Consider the following 21,083-nt stretch of genomic DNA (forward strand, 5'->3'; position numbering starts at 1 on the left):
AGGATGTCTTGGGTTAAATGGAATGGTTCGCTAACACAGTGCCTATAGATGTTCTACTTTTGTTAGCCAGCCTTGAGCTATTGACAAAACTCTGGTAGTGAGGTTTTCAAACCCATCTCTCAGTATCCTGGAACTCCATCTGCTTCCTCAATGTAGATGCAAGCCACTTAACCTTCACAAACACACACTGAGGATATTGCATTGCAGCTGAGTGCAAATTATGGACTTGCCCACCTGCTTGCTCTCTGCAATGGTTTATCTTTGTAGAGAGTAGTTAAGCTAATGTTCTTGCATTGTTTAAGAGGGGGAAATGACATTAATTTCGTAACAATAATCAATGCTTAAAACAGAAGAATCAGGAAAGAAAATCTAGCACATTGGCTTCAACTCATAGCAAATGTGATTCCCATGGTAACAATAAATCTAAGCTGTTATTCTTTAAAGACACTTACTTTGCTCTTTTAGCCATCTCATTGCCATCCCAGCGCGGACTGTATGGGTAAGATTTCTGTATCTGTTGATAGAGTTGTCCACTGTTGGTAAAATGGTACACCGACTGGAACGTCAAGGTGGGTTGATCCCGTGGAAAATATAGAGGCAAATCGACTGCAGGTGAAAGGAAAAAAGTGAGGAATATTTTCAAATGAGGGGAGAGGAAAAAAAGCAGCCGTTACTCATACTGAAACAGGCAGACATAAGTAAGGATTGAATCATTCCTGCTGTGGTTGTGTCAAACAATGGTGGATGAGTCATTTCACCAAGACAAGAATCAAGGAGAGTAATCTGTGCCTAATTTTAATTTGCTAGGGCTAGCTTGTAAGATCCAATGAGTTTACTTTCAATACTTTATGCAATGTTAATTAAATTAAAATAAAATTTAACACTTAGCCGAATATGCCTTTTATGTTAAACATGCTGAAGGGAAAATGAATAAACAGTCCTTCTCTGCACCACACTGTTTTACATTTTTTTTATTCATTCATGGGATGTGGGCGTCGCTAGCTAGGGCAGCATTTATTGCTCATCCCTAATTGCCCTTGAGAAGGTGGTGGTGAGCACACTGCAGTCCATGTGGTGCAGGTACATCCACAGTGCTATTAGGGAGGGAGCTCCAGGATTTTGACCCAACTGGATACATTTTAGTGATACCTATATTTTCTTTCTTTGTTTTGTGCTTCTAGCTAGTTGTGGATCAAAAAAAAAGGCTCTACAATTTATGCACTTCTATGTAAAAAAAATGTTTGTGAGGTGGGTGACACTGGCATCCATAACTTCCCCAAGAATGTGGTTTTAGATCTTTTCTTTGAATCAGCACAGCCCATGTAGTAATAGTGCTCACAATGGTGTTAGGTTGTGAATTCCAGGATATTGATCCAGCAATGCCTTTGAACAAAGAGGAAGCCTGTCAGAGTCTGTTGAAAAGATGAATGCCAAGCATTCCTTTATGTGCAGAATTAACCATTTAAAATCAAATCTACACTGCACTCTTATTTATGTTTTTGCTATTGATACCTCTCCTTGCTTATGTTTTCATTAGCTGAGAGGACACTGTGGAAGAGGCCAGAAGCATTTACCCTAACCACCATTAAGCTCAGCAAATGGCACGAGTGCTGTTCAGTGCAGTGAAAGATCTACCTTCAGTGAGTGGGCAACTGCATTACAGTAGAAGAATTCTATATGGCACAGCAGTTAACAAGACTGCATTTTGTACCCCTTGGGCCTTAATCTGAACTGTAGCTGATAGCACAAATCCTTCTTCTCTTTGACCTCTGTGAGAATTTAAGTGAAATATGCCAGCACGTTTATCCCAAGAGACCCAGAAAGACCTATGTTGTACTCATGGGGCAGAATTTTCCGGTCAGCATGTGGGGGTGGGCCCGACACACCGACGCATAAAATAACATGCGATGACATTGCGCACCATTGCGATACTTCGATCAGCGCGCGCACACCGGAGTCGGCTGTGCATATGCCAAAGCGTAAACGGCCTATTAAGGCCATTAAGAAATTAATTTAAGCACTTATGAATGCTGCCCGTCCAAACTTAAGGTTGGTGGGCAGGCGAAAAGCCCAAGCAGCCTTCACGTTTTTAGGAAATCTCAACCATGGGAGGGTTGAGGTTTCCTGAAGCTTTTATTAAACAAATAAGTAAATTTTTATAAATTTAAAACATGCCTCAACTCACGTGACACAGTCATATGAGGGGACATGTTTAAATAAATTTATAAATCATTTATTCAATCCTTTTAACATCCATTCAATCTCCCTGAGGCAGTTCCATGCCTCAGGGAGATTGCTGCGCTATTTCGCGCGCCTGCGTATTACGCTGGGTGGGCCTTAATTGGCCCACACACGTAAAATGGCGGTGATCAGCTCCGCGCCCGCCCCCGGCCAGCCCGCCTGCCATAGGAAAAATCCTGACCATGGTTTCTGTCTTACATACAATATACAGCAGAAAAACAAGCCATTCAGCCCCATTGGTCTGCGCTGTTAAAATCATTTTTCATCCTAATTCCCTTGCTAGTGAGTCACCTTTTTGAACTGCTGCAGTTAATCTGGTGTAAGTAGTCCCACAGAGCTGTTAGGTAAGGATTCCAGGATTTTGACCCAGCAACAGCTAAGGAATGCCGATATATTTCCAAGTCAAGATGCTGTGTGACTTGGAGGAGAACTTGCAGGTGACAGTGTTCCCATATGCCCTTGTCCCTCCAGCTGGTAGGGGATGTGGCTTTGGGAGGTACTATGTTAAGGACTGCTGGCATTTGCCTAAGATGCCAAGTTGTGTACCCAAGTTCGTAGTTGATGCCTTCAGAAGAGATGGGGAAAATCTTATAGAAAAAGCTGACAAGAAAAATACATCTTTTCAATTATAGTAAAGTTATCACTAAATCACTCATGCCTGTGCTTCTGTTTTATTGATGTGTCATTATCAACTTGCAATTTTATTTTAGCAACTTTATTTTAGCATGCAGTTCCTTCAGCAGTGGGGGAGGCGATGGCATAGTGGTATTGTTGCTGGACTAATAATCCAGAGACCCAGGGTAATGCTGGGGCGGGGTGGGGGGGGGGGGGGGGGTGCAGGGGGTTTGGGTTCAAATCCCACCATGACACATGGTGGAATTTGAATTCAATAAAAATCTGGAATTAAAAGTCTAATGATGACCATGAAACCATTGCCGATTGTTGTAAAAACCCATCTGGTTCACTAATGCCCTTTAGGGATGGAAATCTGCTGTCCTTACCTGGTCTGGCCTACATGTGACTCCGGACTCTTAAATGCCCTCTGAACAAGGGCAATTTGTGACGCCCACACCCCATGAATGATTAAAAAAAATTAATATGCATCTGCTGACTATGTCATACAAATAGCCAAAGTTGTCTGTCTCTCAAGGATAACTGATATAAGAAATAGAGAGATATATGAATGGGGGCTTTACTGATGCTTAGCATTACAGAGTCAGCGTACAAAAGCAAAATAAGGCAGGTGCTGGAGATCTGAAATAAAAACAGAAAATGCTGGAAATACTCAGCAGGTCAGGCAATATCTGTGGAGACAAATAGAGTTAATATTTCAGTTCAATGACCCTTCAGCTGAACTGTTGAACAGTTTATGTTTTATGTTGTTAAACCATTGATGTTTGACACCAACATTGAAGCCTGGCATTTTCTGTTCTCCAAAAGTGTCATCCCTTACCATGATGAGCACAAGTTACAATAAAAAAGTACAATTCTTTTAAGAAAAAGATTTCCTCTTTCCTCCACTTAAAGGGAGAGCAATCTTCTCCCAGCTCTGCATCAATGCTGTTCTGTCGGAAATGTATAGGAAAACCATTCCTCCAGCTTTCCTTCTTTCCCTGCGCAAGGCAAATCCTCTCCTCCATTTGGCATTCACCATAACAACAGTTAAGGCTGGAAAGAAGTGTGTAAAATTTGGGACATAAATCCATGGGCCAGAATTTGCTGTCAAAATAATGGTTAGGTTAATGTCACTCACCAGTATTTATAGGTAAATGATACAGCAACATCAGTTGAAGACCATCTATGTGGTTAAATACAAATATCTAGAAGTCGCTGTCCTTGCTGTACTGATCTGCTGTTAGCTTCACAAAACAGCATTTGTTGTCTAACTCACCAAGGGCACCCACCACAGGTATTTAAGCTACTAATTAGGAGCCCAAGCACCCTTTTAATTACATAATTATTATTCACTGCCAATCAATCTCTTTGGCACTGAAAATTAACTATTATAAGTGTAGAGCCTCAATCCTTCAGGTTTTGAATTTATGAGAGAGATTTTAATATTTTACATTTCCCCCCTTTTCCTTTTTCTTTTTTTTCTCTTTTACCTTCTAATCCGATCTTTCTGTACCTGATTTGGCATTGAATTGACCCTTCTTTTCGGACCTTCTGCTGTTTATTTCCAAACTGGTTAAGCAGAAACCTAGTTGGTTGCCCTGTTCACTCATGCTGGTGATTCTATTTTTCTTGATGTGTCATTATCAACTTGCAATTTTAGCAACTTTGTGGGCATACAGTTTTTGCGCAGAAGGATGCAGAGGCAATTCTAGCTAATGGCAGGTATTGTCAAACGCCCTGCTACAGCAAAATCTGGCCCAATGTCACTGAAACTGGGAGCTGCATGCAGAATCTGGGGCATGAATCCATGTTACATAACTAGTGTGGGATGCTAGTGTTCCAACAGTTGTGCTACAGCACTAGCTGTATATTTGAGCAGAAACTTGGTCAGTTGCATTCAAATGTTATTTATCTTTACCAAATCTCTGTTAGTTTCTCATAGCCAGTAGTGGCTGACCAATATTCTACAATAATGTGTTCTTCAGAAATGATACTTTCTTGTTTCAAACCATAGTTTAGATAAACTAGTAGCATCAATTGCTGCTTGAGCTGCTGAGTATTTCTAGCATTTTCTGTTTTATTAACTTCAATTAACCTTTATTTTAAAGTCCAAAATCCAAGTGTCACATGATTGCACCTATGCATATGGCACATACAACATCTACGATCTAAACATAAAGAATTTCTAATCTACTTATTAAAAGGAACAGCAAAAGAAACAAAAATTTTTTTTCAAAATTGCTAAATAATAATATGGCTCCAGCAACAGAAGCTCTGCTTATGCACAATTTTATTCATCTTTAAGAGACTACATTGTGATTTCCAAACATCACCCACAGCAGTATCATTTTAAACTACATGATTCAAAATCAGAATCTGTTCTTTAGCTAGCTCTCTTCTCTAAACCAAGATGGGCATCCGTTAATGATGCATGTATTTTGTTATATTATTTTTGCCTTCACCTGTATGTAAAATTTCCTCAATACATAGGGAAATAATACTTTTTTTTAATGATTGGAACAAAGCCAAACAAATGTGTGCACATATGGAGACGTATATTTGCATTGCGCTCTGGGGAGATTGTAGTCTCATCTGCCCTTTGATTGGTATAGTTAGGCTTATATACAATATTTGTACCATGGAGTAGGGTGAAATAAGTACTAAAAAGAGGGTTTTAGTTTCCTGAAATCCACAAAAACAGAACAAGAACTGCAATTTGGCTCATTCAGACTGCAGTCCTATTTTAATTCCAATTCTTTACCTTTTCTCCATATCCTTCAAAACTGTTACTTCCCATATAGATATCTATTTTACTGTGAGGCAATTATTTTTGCTAAGAAATAGCAATGCAACTCAAACTGGAAAATGTATTCTTCATCAGCTTATGAAGAATGTCATTAAGCCGTACCCCTTTTACATGAGTGTGCTAGCTTCCCCATTAAGGGTGGCCTGTTCATAAAACTTTTGCACATCACTGAAAACAAGGTCTAAGTCTCCAAAGTTTTTTTCTGAGCAGTACATTCACTGTCAACAATCACTAAAAAAGAAATAACAAAATTAACTAAAATAAGCCCCGCAATTATCAAAAGTGTACCCCAGTAGGTTCTAGACAGAATCATGAAGCAGTGCATCTTCAAAGACGCCTGAGGCAGGATTTTCCCATCGGCGAGCGGGCCCTGCCCCTCGGCTTGCCAACGTGTACAATGACGCATGGTGACGTTGGGCGGAACTCCCGACGTCACCGCGCCCCATTAAAATTTTCAGGTAGGTGGGGGCGCAGCGAAATCAGCTGCGCGCCCGCAGACCTGTCAATGGCCAATTGAGGCCGTTGACAGAGTCAATTAAGTAATTAAAGGACCTGCCTGTCCAACCTTAAGGTTGGCGGGCAGGCCAGGAGCCGGCCCGGCGCGAATTAGAAAAAGCATGAAACTTCATCCACGGGCGGGATGAGGTTTCATGTAGGTTTTAAAAAATGTTAATAAAGTTTTGGTAAAAATTATGGACATGTCCCAACTCATGTGACAGTGTCACATGAGGGGACATATTAGGAAAATTTTATTTTTCTATTTTGAACTTTTTTACATTCACAGCCGATCTCCCTGAGGCTGCACTTGGCCTCGGGGAGATGAGTGTGCTCTTTCATGCGCACTCTCGATTTTGAGATCCCCCCCCCCCCCCCACCCGCACAGGAAGCGCATAGCGCTTCCGTGCAGACGTCACACTGGGCAGGCCTTAACTGGCCTGTCCACATAAAACGGCGGCGCCCCATTGGAAGCGCACCTGTGCGCACCCGCCCTTCAGCTTCGCCCCCAACGGGGGGAAAATTCAGCCCCTAGGTGTTGAAATAAACCATATTGATCTTACAAAGCAACTTTGGGAGTATTTCATCCTCTCAAAGCAATATTTCCTATGTTTTCTTCCCCATCAAATATTATAAATTAGTAAAATTGATCATATCTAATCCTGTAATAAAAAGTTTCCTTTCTCCAATTTAAGGTATGTAAGTATGCCAAAATGACTTATCTAACAGGAGACAATTACAAAGGCAGTGGCTGGAGATTTTATACCCAGTGAAAGTCCACCAGAAGACAACATTTACATCAGGTGAAGGAGCCAGCTACAGCTGACATGCTGCAGGGTAATTCTTTGATGTAATTAACCTGTCTAGCACATTACTGTTTGCCCCAACCATTTGTTCTCAATGTTATCAATGTCTGTCAATGTTGTCTGCAACATTTAATGTGCCCTTACCTCAGTTTACAGAAGGGATTAATGGAGCATATCAGTTTGGCAGTACAATTTAAACTCAGTGCAGGTCTCCGAAGTTCATAAATACAGGGAAAAAAGTTTAAATACCAGGAAACGCAAATTAAAATTTAGGAGGTTAGGAGTAAGAAGGGAATGTGAGCAAAACCTTTCAACCAAATGATAACTGTTTTGTAGAATACGGAATGACACACTATTTGCAATTCTGGAGATGGAATGAAGTCGAGATATGGTGAGAAGGCAGATAGGCAAGGTTGAGGTTATAAAAGCAGCCAATACCCTTCCCTCTCTATATAAATAAAGTCACCTTTCTGGTCTGCCTACAATTTTTTTTAATGAAAGAAGGCCAATCTTCTTTATTGGAAAAGCTTTGTGTATTTATTTGCTGAATACCTTATGCATACTCAAGTTTATCAAGAATAATCCATTAGCAATTTGTCCCTCTCTAGGACCAGTATTTGTCCATTACAGAATCACACAGTGCAGAAGAGGCCCTGCACCGACACGTGAGAAACACCTGACCTACCTACCTAACTACCTCATCCCATTTACCAGCACTTGGCCCATAGCCTTGAATGTTATGACGTGCCAAGTGCTCATCCAGGTACTTTTTAAAGGATGTGAGGCAACCCGCCTCCACCACCCTCCCAGGCAGTGCATTCCAGACCGTCACACCCTCTGGGCAAAAAAGGTTTTTCCTCACATCCCCCCTAAACCTCCTGCTCCTCACCTTGAACTCGAGTCCCCTTGTGACTGACCCTTCAACTATGTAGCAACACATATATTTACAGTAAAGACAGTTCCAGACTGGTTTAATTAGCTGAATGGGAGAGGAGTCTGTGTCAGTATCAGACAGATAGATCTCTCTCTGAAAGTACATTATAGCTGATCTGGATCATCATGGAAAACAGCTATTGAAAAGTATGCACCCCAGATTATCCTAATTGCCCAGCTAAAAGCTGCTGAAAGATGCTTCTGAAAAGAAGCAAAGGTGTCCTCATGATTTATCATTTGACTTGCATTATTTGAGATACTGACACAAAAAAAATTCATAGTATTAAAGGAAGCAAAAAAGACAAACCAAACAACAGAACTTGGTATTATTCTGAGAGCTTCCACATAAACAAATTGAACCAATTGTTATTAAGTAATTAATGAAGAGGACTTCTAAGACTGCTTTGAGTGACAGAGGCAGCAAATGGTCTGCTATCATCTATTGTTATCAAGTAAAATAGCAGAGTGGAATGAAACTCCATCAAATGACATGTCTTCCTACAATAGCCTCAGACATCACTGGTACCTTGCACTTCTTAATGTAATTTACTTTTGAAATTTAGTTTCATATCATGATTACTGGTGAATCAACTATCTGAAAATGTGGAAGATAGAAACTGACCAAACACTCCCTCTAAACATAGGTGGAATAAACATAATAATTTATAACATGGATGGGACAGTTTAGAAGAATTTCTATTTTTAAAAATTACTTCTTCACAATTTTAAGCTTTTTCTTTTTTTGCCCAACTGCTAAAAAGTTTGGTTACATAAAATTGAAAACATTGAAAGATTGTAAAATAATGCAAAGCAGTTTTGCTTTCTTAACCACAGGTGCTACTTCTGAGTGCTGTTAAATCTGCACCGAAAATTGTGTGGAAACCTTTCCACAGTAAATGTCCCTTCAAGTGGTATAGTACAAGATGCCCTGCCATCATTTTGTTCAGATTAAACTAAAAGAAAGTTTATAGGGAATAGCACAAATAGGCAGCATAAATAAGTAATACTTGAACTGATGCACAATCAAGCAAACATACAGAATACTCCTCCAATATCTGATCCAAGTTAATTTTTATGTCACCACACAATAAAAAATAAGCTGCCAAATGAATCATTCCCATTTACAGAATACCTATTTGTTGTGGAGAGATGGCATCCACTGAGAGCCAGAACGACATAGGAGGAGGTCATTCGGCCCACCGAGTCCATGCTGGCTCTCTGTAGATTGCAATGTTGTGCCAGATTATTCTGAGATGAGCTTCGAACCACACATCACTAAAACCATCTAGTTCCACCTCTGTAACAGCGCCCATGTCTCAGATCATCTGTTGCTGAAACCCTCAATTTGTTACCTGTAAACTTGACTAATCCAGTGAAATCTTACCTGGTCTCCCTCCATAAAATTGTCATCTAAAACCATGTTCTGCATGTCCTACCTCACATTATGTCCCATCCAGCATCCCCCTTAGACAACACCTTCCAAATCCACGACCACTACCATCTAGAAGTACAAGGACAGCAGATACATGGGAACACCACCATCTGGAAGTTCCCCTCCAAGCCACTCACCATCCTGACTTGGAAATATATCACTGTTCTTTTACTGTTGCTGGGTCAAATACCTGGAACTCCCTCTCTAACAGCACAATGGGTGTACCTACATCACATGGACTGCAGTAGTTTGAGAAGGCAGCTCACCAACACCTTCTCAAGGGCAATTAGGAATGGGCAATGAATGCTGGCCTAGCCAGTGACGCTTACATCCCATGAACAAATAAAAAAAAATCCTGTATTTGCCTACCTACACAGACTTCCAGTTAAGCAATGCCCTGATTTATAAGTTCTCATTCTTACTTTCAAATATGTCTGCGGGCTCAACCCTTCCTATCTCTGTAAATGCCTTCCCCCACAACTCTCCTAGATATTTATGCTCTATTTATTCTTGGGCATTCCTTATTTTAATCTCTCCACCACTACCAGTTTTATCTTCAGCTGCCAAACCCCCAAGTTCCGGAATTCCCTCCCTAAACTTCTACCTGTCTTTCCCCTCCTTAAATCTACCTCTTTGACTGTAATCTGCCCTAATATCTCAATATGTGGCACAGTGTCAAATTGATAACATTCCTGTGAAGAACCTTGGGATGTTTTATTGTGTTACAATACCATATAAATTCAAATTGCTGTTGCATCATTAGTATACTTGTGAAATCTGACCCGATGCCTGCAAATGATGTTTTAAAAGGCAGCAAGGAAGAGGAGGTGGACAAGGATTTTTCAGGGACTCAAGGTGACAATGGAGGGGTGGGAACAGAAGCCATTGGCAGGAATATTCTGATTATTATTGCAGAGTTAAGAGTGGACCAAGCAATTGCAGTTGCACAGAGCTGGACAATGAATAAGATATTAATAAGGTTGCTATTATTTACCGTTTTAAAGCCTGCATGGGTCAAATGGGGATAATGCTGCACAATCACAGAGAATGTGACTTTAGAAAGGCCTTCTCAGAGCTGTTAGAGGGATAGAAACCCTAATTGTAAGTATTCAAACAGTGAGTTATGGGAGAGATAAGCATAGGTCTAGGAGGTGAGAAAATCTGCAAGCACTTTGGAGAGGAAAGAGAGGTTGGAGGAGACAGTTTCTTATAAAGAGGGAATGATGTCAACTCTGAAAGACAGAGAGGTAGCATTTGAGGAGAAGAATAATTTTTCTGAAACGAGATATTTAGGATGAACAGGGGAGGCAGGAAAGCTGAGATAAAGGGCTGGATTTTTGCAGAGTCAGGCCAACTTTGGAGACCTTTAAAATGGCACACGGGACCTGTTTGCGGAAGTCCCACCCCTATTTTCAACAGATCCCATTTTTGCCAACAGGGGAAGGGGCGGGAATGAATCACACGGGTGGAAAACCTGAACTCAGCAGGGCCGTTTGAAATTAGCATCGAGTTCAAAAGACCCCGTTCCAAATGCCTCAACTTGCAGTGTGGGAATCTCAAATTCATGGAATGGATGTAAACAGATCTTATCCTTCAAATGCATTTAAGTGTCATGAGGCTGGATTTTCGTGGCATTGTGGAGACTTTGGGGACCTTTAAAATTAGTTATAGGTCATTAAATTAACAAGTGGGCTGTTGAGTTGAATGGTCAGGTGATGCCCGAGGATGCTTTTCATTTGATTTTTCATCCTCACAAATAGGCAGAGGTGCCTGAAACAAGATGCCATGTGGGACACCGGGATCTCTAGTGACAATAACCCAGTGGTTCAAGTCTTCTTCAGCTCGATGGCTATTGATGGCAGTGATTTCATGCTCTCTTCCAAACGCTGTCCAGAAGGAGTATTTCCGAAGTGTGGCTAAAGCCTGGTTTGTACGGGTATGGTTGATAAGTACGAAATTCTGTCTCCATTTTCATGGGTAGGGGAAAGGGGGTGGGATGAAAGTGTACATGCGTGGATTATGAGTTGGCTGGGCCATTTAAACTCAGTGCACAGGACAAGCAGACCAGAGTTTCACTCCAGGAACAGCATCAACCAACAGTATGTGCTCCACGACTTCACAGTGGAGATGTAAATCCTTGCGAAGGGTGGATAAGGTATGTAGAACTGTCAAGCTGTCAAGTTATTTAAACCCCTGCCTGTGTCTCTGAGTTTTGCTGACATACACCTATCATTGTAGTATTATTGCTGGTTGACTACTTCCACAACCTACTGTTATCATGTTGGGGCTGTACGTTCACAATTTAATTGACAGCTCCAAGTGGTTATTAAAGGATTAACTGTCTTTGTTGTAGGGTTAAGAATACAAATGTTTGTTTTTATAAAGGATGACGAACTTGAAGGAATTTAAGTGTATTAAATGGCTTTCATGAATGAAAGTGATTTTTCTTACAGAGTGGAATCTGTAATAGATAGAATTTTATTTCTTTTCAGCATGGGTCCCGAGGCCTGACCATGTTGAATACTAGGCATGTTGGCATGGAGGGTATAAGGGCAAAGGGTGGCAGGGAGCATGGGTTGGCAAGTATTGGCACAAGGGCTATAAGGGGCCATGGGGATAAGTGTGGGGTCATGAGTTGGCACTAAATTGGCATAAGGGCTAGAATGGTCTGTTGGAGCTGGGTGGAGGCTCGTGGATTGCCATGGAGGGTAGCTCAGGTCGGGAAATTTCCAGACCCTGCAAAATTGATTTAAAGGGCTCCCTTACCCCTAATTTTCGCTCTGGGGAGATGGGGCGGGATAGAGTTGGGCCTGCTGACCCCAAAGCAGATTGTCAGCTGCTACAGACAGGCGAGTGCCAAGGCAGGCTGGTTAGAAGGCTTGGTTCTCTAGAACTTCAGCCCAGTTGTATAAAGGGCAGTTGTGTCCTCTAGCCCACGCTCATCATATCCCCTCACCCCTACCCATCTCCATACCACCTCCATGCCAACTCATGCATCCCATGCCACCTCCATAGCTACTCATCCAGTATCCATTATGGGCAGACATCAGGAGCCATGTGGAGATGAAAAATAATTAAATTTCTAACAATCTAGTGCAGCCCTCACTTATGTACACTTGACATGGAAATAAAACTCCTATTAAAAACTTTTAGAACCATAGAAAAGTTACAGTGCAGAAAGAGACCATTCAGCCCATCGTGTCTGTGCTGGCCAAAAAGAGAAAAAAGAAACTAGCAGCTCATTTTAATCCCACTTTCCAGCACCGGTCCGTAGCCTTGCAGGTTACAGCACTTCAGATGCAGATCCAGGTACCTTTTAATGAGTTGAGCATTTCAGCCTCAACCACCAACTTAGGCAGTGAATTCCAGACACCCACCACCTCTGGGTGAAAAAGTTTTTCCTCATGACCCCTCTGATCCTTCTATCAATCACCTTAAATCTATGCGCCCTGGTAATTGACCCCTCAGCTAGGGGAGGCAAGTCTTTCCTGTCTACCCTATCTAGGCCCCTCATAATTTTGTGCGCCTCAATTAGGTCACCCCTTAGCTTTCTCTGCTCTAGGAGAAACAACCTTAGTCTAACCAATCTCTCCTCATGGCTGCAATTTTCAAGCCCTGGTAATATTCTCATAAATCTCCCTTGCACTCTCCCCAGGGCAATTATGTCCTTCCTGTAATGTGGTGACCAGAACTGTACACAAAATTCCAGCTCTGGCCTAACCAGCATTTTATACAGTTTTAAATCCCATCAAGCGTTCCACCTGTTATTAAAAACAAAGTTCTATTTACTAACCACATCAAAGACAGCTAATTGTTTAATCTGACAGTTTAAGCCTGTTTTTTCATGTGTAAAGGGCTGGAGATTTTGAAAAAATCTTTTCATCATTAGAGACAGGTAGCTGGAGTCTGGAAATTTCTCGGCTTGGCGTACCCGCTTTAGGAATAAGTGCCTTGAAAAGCACGATTTTTGTTATGGGGAGGCAGGCGCGAGATGGAGTCTGGCCCACCGCCCCCGGACACAGATTGGAGGTGGCCACAGGGGCTGCTGAATGCCAAGGCAGGCTGGTTAAAAGGCCCACCTCGGTTCTCTTGGACTTCATCCCAGTTGTGTTGTTAAATATAAGGCCCTCTAACCCTTACCCCTCCCCAGCCGCTTCACATGCCCCATCCATGGCAACTCATGCCAACCCATGCTCCCCACCCACCCCAATGACCCTCATATCCTCCATGCCAACACATGCCCACCCACCCCAATTTCCCTCATACCCTCCATGCCAAAACATGCCCACCCACCCCAATGGTCCCTCATACCCTCTATACCAACCCATGCCATTCCATCCACCCCCAAAGGCCCCTCATACCCTCCATGACAACCCAGGACCCTCCACCCATCTCCAACAGCCCCTTATAGCCCCTATGCCAACATAGTGTTACACAATAAGTGCTTGTCATGGAAGAGCAAGTCCAAAACTAGTCTTTTACCTCAAGCATGTTTATTCTGAAGACAGCTCTGCAGTGGAGCAGACTCTCCCAGCCCCTTCCACACCAGAATGTTTCAGCTGTACACATTTATAGGTGAGCCAACGCCCATCACCTGTTTTAACAATGCGATTGTCTTACCAATGTAAGTGCTGTACAGTGTAATTGCCAGTCAACAAGATGATTGTTATTGGACCTTGACAATATAATTACTGATACATTGACGCTTAGTGCCAACTCATGAGCCCCCTGTCATCCCCATGAGATCGAATAGCATGAGAGTAGAAAGGGGCAATATCGAAGGGAGAAACTTTGAGTGGGCTGTTAATCAATGGAAAATTAAAAAAGAAATATTTGATTGAAGAGATAGTGCCAAATGAGAAAGAGTGTGATTTTTCCATATCAGTTATGGTGCCACTGGGGTTTGGTTCAGGCATGGTGAAAAATAGAGCCAGGCAAGGAGGCTTCAAAAAGGGGGAAGATGTCATCACTCATGTGCAAGGCTCTTAATTCTGAAGGAAAATGTGATGGGAAAGAAAATTGAGCGGAGTGTAAAACTGGCTGCTGATTCGCTATCACCCAAGGCGAAGTACACCCCTTAGCTCTAAAAGATAGCTTTACAGAACTAATATAGTACACTAAACGACAAAATAAACAGGGGTGTGTTATTGAGAGTAGGATTTGTATTAGCACAAAGGCTATGAAACTTATCTGCAGAGTTTAATGATTTTGAAAGTTGTGGTGAAAGTTGGTGAGTATTAAAAATGCAACTGTTGCACAAATCTTGAAAAGTTATCTTTCCAAACAATTTCAAAGATAGAAATCAAATTAGTTTTTCTGAACCAAAATGGTAGCTTTTAGAATGTTTCCTGCCTAGAATTATGTTGTTTAAAATCATTTCTGTCCTTGGGTTATCAAGACTGTGGGTGTGTACGGATTCCTAAACTAGAAACCTATTAGGAAATTCTCCAGCCCCACCCTAGTTTATCAGGTTCAAGGTAGTTTGCTGACGACATACTTTGCTAACAGGCAAACAGATCAGAAGACAATTTAAAAGAGTCTTATACAAACTGTACAGTTTGTAAAAGAAAACCAAAATAGCATCACAGGTTGTGTAGAATAAACAACAGTGATTTTAAAGTTAAACAGCAGAGAATTATACAAGGAAGCGATTGTTTGAGATACATAGGGCTGAATTTTCAATGAGTAGCGATGATTTGGGGGCCCTTTAACAAGGGTAGGGGCAGGCTCCAATTCTGGGATTCCGAAACTCATTTCTGGGGGGCCTTTAAAGGGTGCAGGCTGGTTCCTATCAAAAGTTCACACCCGGCACTCCTGACCTGGCCAGCTCCACTGCTGAGATATGCAAGTCCTACTCCATCACAATTTTCATGAGAGTCAAGGCCAGGATTTTAAAGAGTTGTGGTTAATGGCCCCTCAGAAGAGTCGCAAAGCCTAGTCTGCATGAGAGGATCTTTTAAAAGGTAGTTGCAAAGACAAGGCCCTCCACTGTCCCCCCTCCCTCCCCACAACCACCATGGCCCCTAAGCCAAGGTAAGGCCCCACACCCTATATAGCCCCTCCTGCCCCATTATGCTTGGCTGACAGTCTAGACATCCATTACTCTTGTTGAAACAGCTCTGCCCCAGAGAAAACATTGCTTGATTAACAGCTCTGGCTCTTTGATCTCTGCGGTCAATGTCACAATATTCATTTACACAAGGTTAAGTGAATTTAAGAGTTTCTAGTTCTGTTATTGACACTTTAAAGGGTCTGGCTCATTGACACTTTTATTACCTTGTTGTGAAATGACTTTTTTTTAAACATAGTGGAAAGTAACGAATGAATAACTTTTATAAAGCTTTTTTTTAACACATCCTACTATCACTATAGGGCTTATTGGTTCAATAAAGTATATAGTGGGTCAATGGGCATGGAAGTGCCATAGCTTAGTATAGGGGACATGAGGGGTGATGGAGGGGTGTGTGGAGTGCCATAGCTTGGCAAAGGGGGCATATATGAGGCGATGGGGATTGGAGGGCCTTTGTGTTTTTATTTTAACTGGGATGAAGTCCCACAGGTGGGCCTTTAAAACAGCACATCTCTGCATGCATCAGCCCCTGTGACTGCCTCTGAACTTCTTCTTGGATCAGCTGGCCCGACTCTAGCCTGCTCCCGCTCCCTGGCAATGAAGGTCCTGCCTTTCCAGGAACTTTGCCCCAAGGCGGGCAGGCCAAGCCGGAAATTTTCCTGACTCCCACTCCCCGCCTCTAGGATGAAAATTCAGGCCATAGTTTATAGCCATCCTGACTAGATAAAAATATTCTGGTTTAGTACAAATGATTCCTGTGAAAGAAAAAAAAATGACAATTACGGTTACAATGATGTTGCACATGTATTGATTAGTAATATGCCTCAACTTGAGGGCAGGAATTGGGGTACTGAAGGCCAAAGCAGGGGCAAACCTTTTGCACAAAAGAAGAAACTTTAACTCTTAACCTAATTAAGATTCCCAGGCACTGTCTCCCACCCAAAACTGAAGTTCACAAGGGCCTGGCTCCCTGGGACGCAGAGAAATGGTGCCGACAAAGATTAGAAATGGAGGCTGGGGCGGAGAAGTGGAGAAATCCTAAAAGTCTGCAATAGTGGTAGCAAGCCTGGGCCAGGGGAAACCCAAGGTGTTCTTGTGGGGCCAGGAGAAGCACTCATTTAAAATTTGAAAAATATTAAATTTACCCAGGCATCCTGTGACCAGAATGCTGGTGCGTTGGAGACAATGTGACCCGTAGTTGGACCTTGATTAAAACAGCATGATTGGGATACACATGCTAGATAAATTAGGCCTCAGCTCTTCTGGGTGGCCTTCCTATGTTTAATCTCAGGCTACTTAAAACGGTAGCAGTAACTCATGACAAATTCCTTGCCATGCTGTTCTTCACTGTGTAGGACGGGGTGCAGGGAAAATGTGCCATCTCATGAATCCAGAGTGGTAAATCGTCCTGATTCCAGAGTGGAATACTCAGAGGCAGCTTGTTTAACAAACCTGGGCTAGGTCTATAAGCCTAGTGCTGTGTTAAAGCAGATTTTTAAAATGCTTAGCTATGTTCTGTTAAAATTTATCAGCTGGACATGAATATACATATAGAACTCTACTAGCATAAAGCAGGTACTGGCAGATTAGAATTAACTCTGTTGCCAGTCTTAGACTGGTAGCTCTACATTTTAAGCACAGCCTTGAACAGTAAATATTGTCCAGTTCCAGAATGGTGCTGGCCTTAAATACAGACAGTTTGTGTAAAACGGTAATTTCTAAATTACTGAATTGTTCACTTCTTTATGCCAAATAGAAATCTAGGTACAAAACCGCAACAGTTTTTAAACAACATAACAAATTATTTCTCTGCTTATAAAAACAGAAAGTGCTGCAAAGACTCAGCAGGTCTGGCAGCATCTGTGGAGAGAGAAACAAAGTTAATGTTTTGAGTCCAATATGACTCTTTGGAACTGAGTTGGACTTATCTTGGATTTGAAACATTAATGGGCTCCCTACCAATTTTTTAATAGCTTTTGAGCAATGGGTGGGTGGGAAAGGGGACAAAAGGAAGATCTGTGATAAGGTAGAAGACAGGTAGATTCGAATTAAAAAATATATATTTTACATAATAGGAAGCAATTTAACTGTTTACTGAAATTTTATGATTGGGATAAGAACTATTGTTTCAGAGCCATAAAATAAATACTGTAGGTGCTGGAAATCTGAAGTAAAAACAGAAAAAACTTAGCATGTCTGGCAGTATCTTTCAATTAGGCACTTTACAGCCTTCTGGACTCAATATTTGTTGAGTTCACCAATTTCAGACTGTAATCTCTGTCTCCATTTTGTTTCCTTTTCTTCGCAAGTTTCGGTTTTTCTCTTATTTTTGCTTTCAGACAGCAGCACACCTGCTCTAGGCACATCTTTTGTTTCTTTGCTTCTTGTTTTGTTCCATCACCATTTCCTTTGACCCTTTAAGATTAACTCTTCTGTCATTTAATCCCTCTTGTCTTCCACCCTATCACAGATCTTCCTTTTGTCTCTTTTCCCACCTACCCCTTGCTCAAAACCTATTACATGTTTTATTTTTTTTCAGTTGTAATGAAAAGTCATTGACCTGAAATACTGAGCTGGATTTTACAGGGCACCATATTCTTCGTCCCCACGCTGACTAAAAAGTCATTAGGGAGCCCGGCCACCAAAAAGCCGACTGCCCCACAGCTGTTTTAAGTTGGAAACAACATTAATCTCCTAAAGTCGAGACTTCCGCCCCCATCTGGGGAGGAAGTCAGCCTCAGAGAGCTGCTGCCTAATCTGATTACACCAATGTGATTGTACCTACACCACATGGACCGCAGCGATTCAAAAAGATGCCTCACCACCACCTTCTCTAGGGCAATTGGGGATGGGCAATAAATGCTGGCCTAATCAATGACGCCCACATCCCATGAAAGAACAAAAAGGATTGGAATTCTTTGGCTCAAAATTTTGAAGCAACTCCAGCATTCCTAAAAACTCACAATCACATGCAGGTTTTCCATATAAAAAATACTTACTATGAACTAAAAAACAAAAGTCCTTCCACATTAGTAATAATGTAAGTTTGGTAAATCCTTCAGCATCATACTCCACAACACCTCTGGAAAAGAAAAGGAAAATTAGTTCCACTGAATCAAAACAATATAAAGGGTGCAAAATAGATCTACAAGGATGACACAAGAATCGTGAGGTTATACCACCAGTAAAGGATGTGGAAAACTGAGGAGTGACCTAATAAATGACTTTAAAATTATGAAAGATTTTGGCAAGTAGACTCAGGGAGCAGGAATTTTAGATCCTACTGGGATCAGAAACAAAGGCAGGCAGGTGTGCCATTCTCCCAGAGGTATGGTGGGGGTGGGGGGGAGGCTGGGCAGACTAATAGGGCCCATACCTGCCCATAGCCAACTGAACTAATTAAAGACTCATTGAAGCCTGTTGTGGGAAACTGGCTGGAATTTTAAAGTTCACCTCAAGGTCCCCACAAGACGGTGCGGGACAGCACAGCTGCCCGGAGATGGCCTCCCGGTGCCAGGCTGGAGGACCAGACCTCCAGGCAGACTCTGGGGATAGCCCTATGGCCAATAATTAGCTAATTCTGGGAAGAAAAAAATCACAGATGAGTGACTATTTTCCACACAGCGCATGTTTTGGCCCTGATGCTGGACTCCTAAAGCCACAGGAAAATGCTTCTCAGAGAATGTGTTTCCACTTGTGGGCAAGCACAAAACTGGAGGCCATCAATATAAGACAGTCACAAAGAAATCAAACTGGGAATTCAGAAAAAAACTTCTTTACACAGAAAGTGACGAGAATGTGGAACTCAGGCGTAGTTGCGGCAAATAGTATAGATGTATTTAACAGAAAACTAGATAAGCATGCGAGGAAGAACAGAATAAAATAAAGGTTTACACTGATCGAGTTAGATGAGGAAGGATGGGAGGCGGTCAAGTGGAACATTAAACACTGGCATATGCTGCTTGGGCTGAATGGCTTGTTTCTGTGCAGTATAGTCTATGCAATTCTATTAATAATCATAGTTTGTACATAATGTAAGGAAATGACATTCAGAATATAAATAAAGGTCTATTTTACTCCATTTTAAAAATTCAATTTATATAGTAATATAGTGGCAGAACTACAAATGGTAGCAAAATAACAAACCATAGGGAAAGATTTCCTCTGTTTCCAGTTTATAGCAAAACATTTATAATTAACATGCTTATAACATCAATACACCTATACATGGCAATAAACTCTCACCTGATATGCAACCCACATGGTCAAATTAGGTAGTGACACTTTGGCTGTTCTCGAAAACTGAATTACAAATCCGGCCAGATAGGCAGCTAGATTTTCTTTAACTTGGTAAAAAGTTAACTTCCTTTTCAATGAACATGATGCCTCCATTCTAACAATGCATTCTGTGAAATGTGGCGTTTTACTAATTGCTTAAGGAAAATTCTTTACAAGCTACAAACTTATGGGGCTGAATTTTACAACCCACCCCACTGGTGTATTTGAAAGCAGGGAGCTCATAAAGCAGGTGACCAGCCCGCTGCCTTCCCGCCCACCCTCGATCTGTGACAGTGAAGGAACGGAGATATATTTCCATGTCAGGATGGTGAGTGGCTTGGGGGGACACACGGGACAGACTTCCAGGTGGTGGTGTTCCCATGTGTCTGCTGTCCTTGTCCTCCTAGATGGTAGAGGTTGTGGGTTTGGAAGGTGCTGTCTAAGGAGCCTTGGTGAATTCCTGCAGTGCATCTTGTAGATGGTGCACACTGCTGCCATTGTGCATTGGTGGTGGAGGGGCTGAATGTTTGGGGATGGAGTGCCAATCAGGCAGGCTGCTTTTTCCCTGGATGGTGTGGAGCTTCTTAAGTGTTGTTGGAGCTGCACTCATCCAGGCAAGTGGAGAGTATTCCATCACAATCCTGATTTGTGCCTTGAAGATGGTGGACAGGTTTTGAGGAGTCAGGAGGTAAGTTACTTGCCACAGGATTCCTAGCCTCTGACCTGCCCTTGTAGCCACAGTATATATATGGCTAGTCCAGTTCAGCTTCCGGTCTATGGTAACCCTAGGATGTTGATAGTGGGGGATTCAGCGATGGTAATGCCATTGAATGTCAAGGGGTGATGGTTAGATTCTCTCTTGTTGGAGATGGTCATTGTCTGGCACTTGTGTGACATGAATGTTGCTTGCTATTTGTCAGCCCAAGTCTGGATATTGTCCATGTGTTGCTGCATTTGGACATGGACACTGAGAAGTTGTGAATGGTGCTGAACATTGTGTAATCATCAGCAAACATCCCCATTTTTGACCTTGAGCAGCAGGATTGCTGTTCAGTGTTCCAGCTGCTATTTGGCACCTAGCCCCAACAGAAGTTTTTCTAGAGGCATTAATAATGCACAAAATGTGCACAGACATGGCAATGCTTCTGGGGCAGATTATCAAGCACAATGGACATCAAGTGCTCTAAAAGTCTTCATGGTTATCCTTTTTTTCAAATGTTCAAGGACATGAAGGAGGAGGGGGAAAAGGAGGAGGAGTTGGTGAAAGAGGAGGAGGAGAAGTTGTTACAGTGAGAAGGAGAAAGGGGAAGTGGAGAAGGACGGGATCAGAATATTGCATTATCAGCTCCTGCAAGACAATAATTTGATCTGATTTTGGGTATTTTATACCTTTACAAAAAATGATAT

The 21,083-nt window shown here is 42.0% G+C and overlaps 1 protein-coding gene and 1 long non-coding RNA gene across 10 annotated transcripts in view; one reads left to right on the plus strand and one right to left on the minus strand.

Moving 5' to 3' along the window:
* LOC144681026 (uncharacterized) overlaps positions 1 to 21,083 on the plus strand; it is a 119,430-nt gene that overhangs the window by 55,853 nt on the left and 42,494 nt on the right. For all 3 annotated transcript variants that reach the window (XR_013576671.1, XR_013576670.1, XR_013576669.1), the window contains exons 2-3: positions 6,853 to 6,994; positions 11,310 to 11,483. This is a non-coding gene — a long non-coding RNA (uncharacterized LOC144681026). The remainder of the gene's footprint in view (positions 1 to 6,852; positions 6,995 to 11,309; positions 11,484 to 21,083) is intronic.
* Positions 1 to 21,083, minus strand: part of babam2 (BRISC and BRCA1 A complex member 2) — a 205,920-nt gene that overhangs the window by 3,780 nt on the left and 181,057 nt on the right. For all 7 annotated transcript variants that reach the window (XM_078542699.1, XM_078542698.1, XM_078542696.1 and 4 more), the window contains 2 exons: positions 18,398 to 18,480; positions 453 to 606 (listed from right to left, as the gene is read on the minus strand). In XM_078542699.1, coding sequence (XP_078398825.1) covers positions 453 to 606; positions 18,398 to 18,480 — 237 coding nt within the window. The remainder of the gene's footprint in view (positions 1 to 452; positions 607 to 18,397; positions 18,481 to 21,083) is intronic.

Source organism: Cetorhinus maximus, chromosome 5 (genome assembly GCF_964194155.1).
Source record: "Cetorhinus maximus chromosome 5, sCetMax3.hap1.1, whole genome shotgun sequence".
Lineage (NCBI taxonomy): Eukaryota > Metazoa > Chordata > Chondrichthyes > Lamniformes > Cetorhinidae > Cetorhinus > Cetorhinus maximus.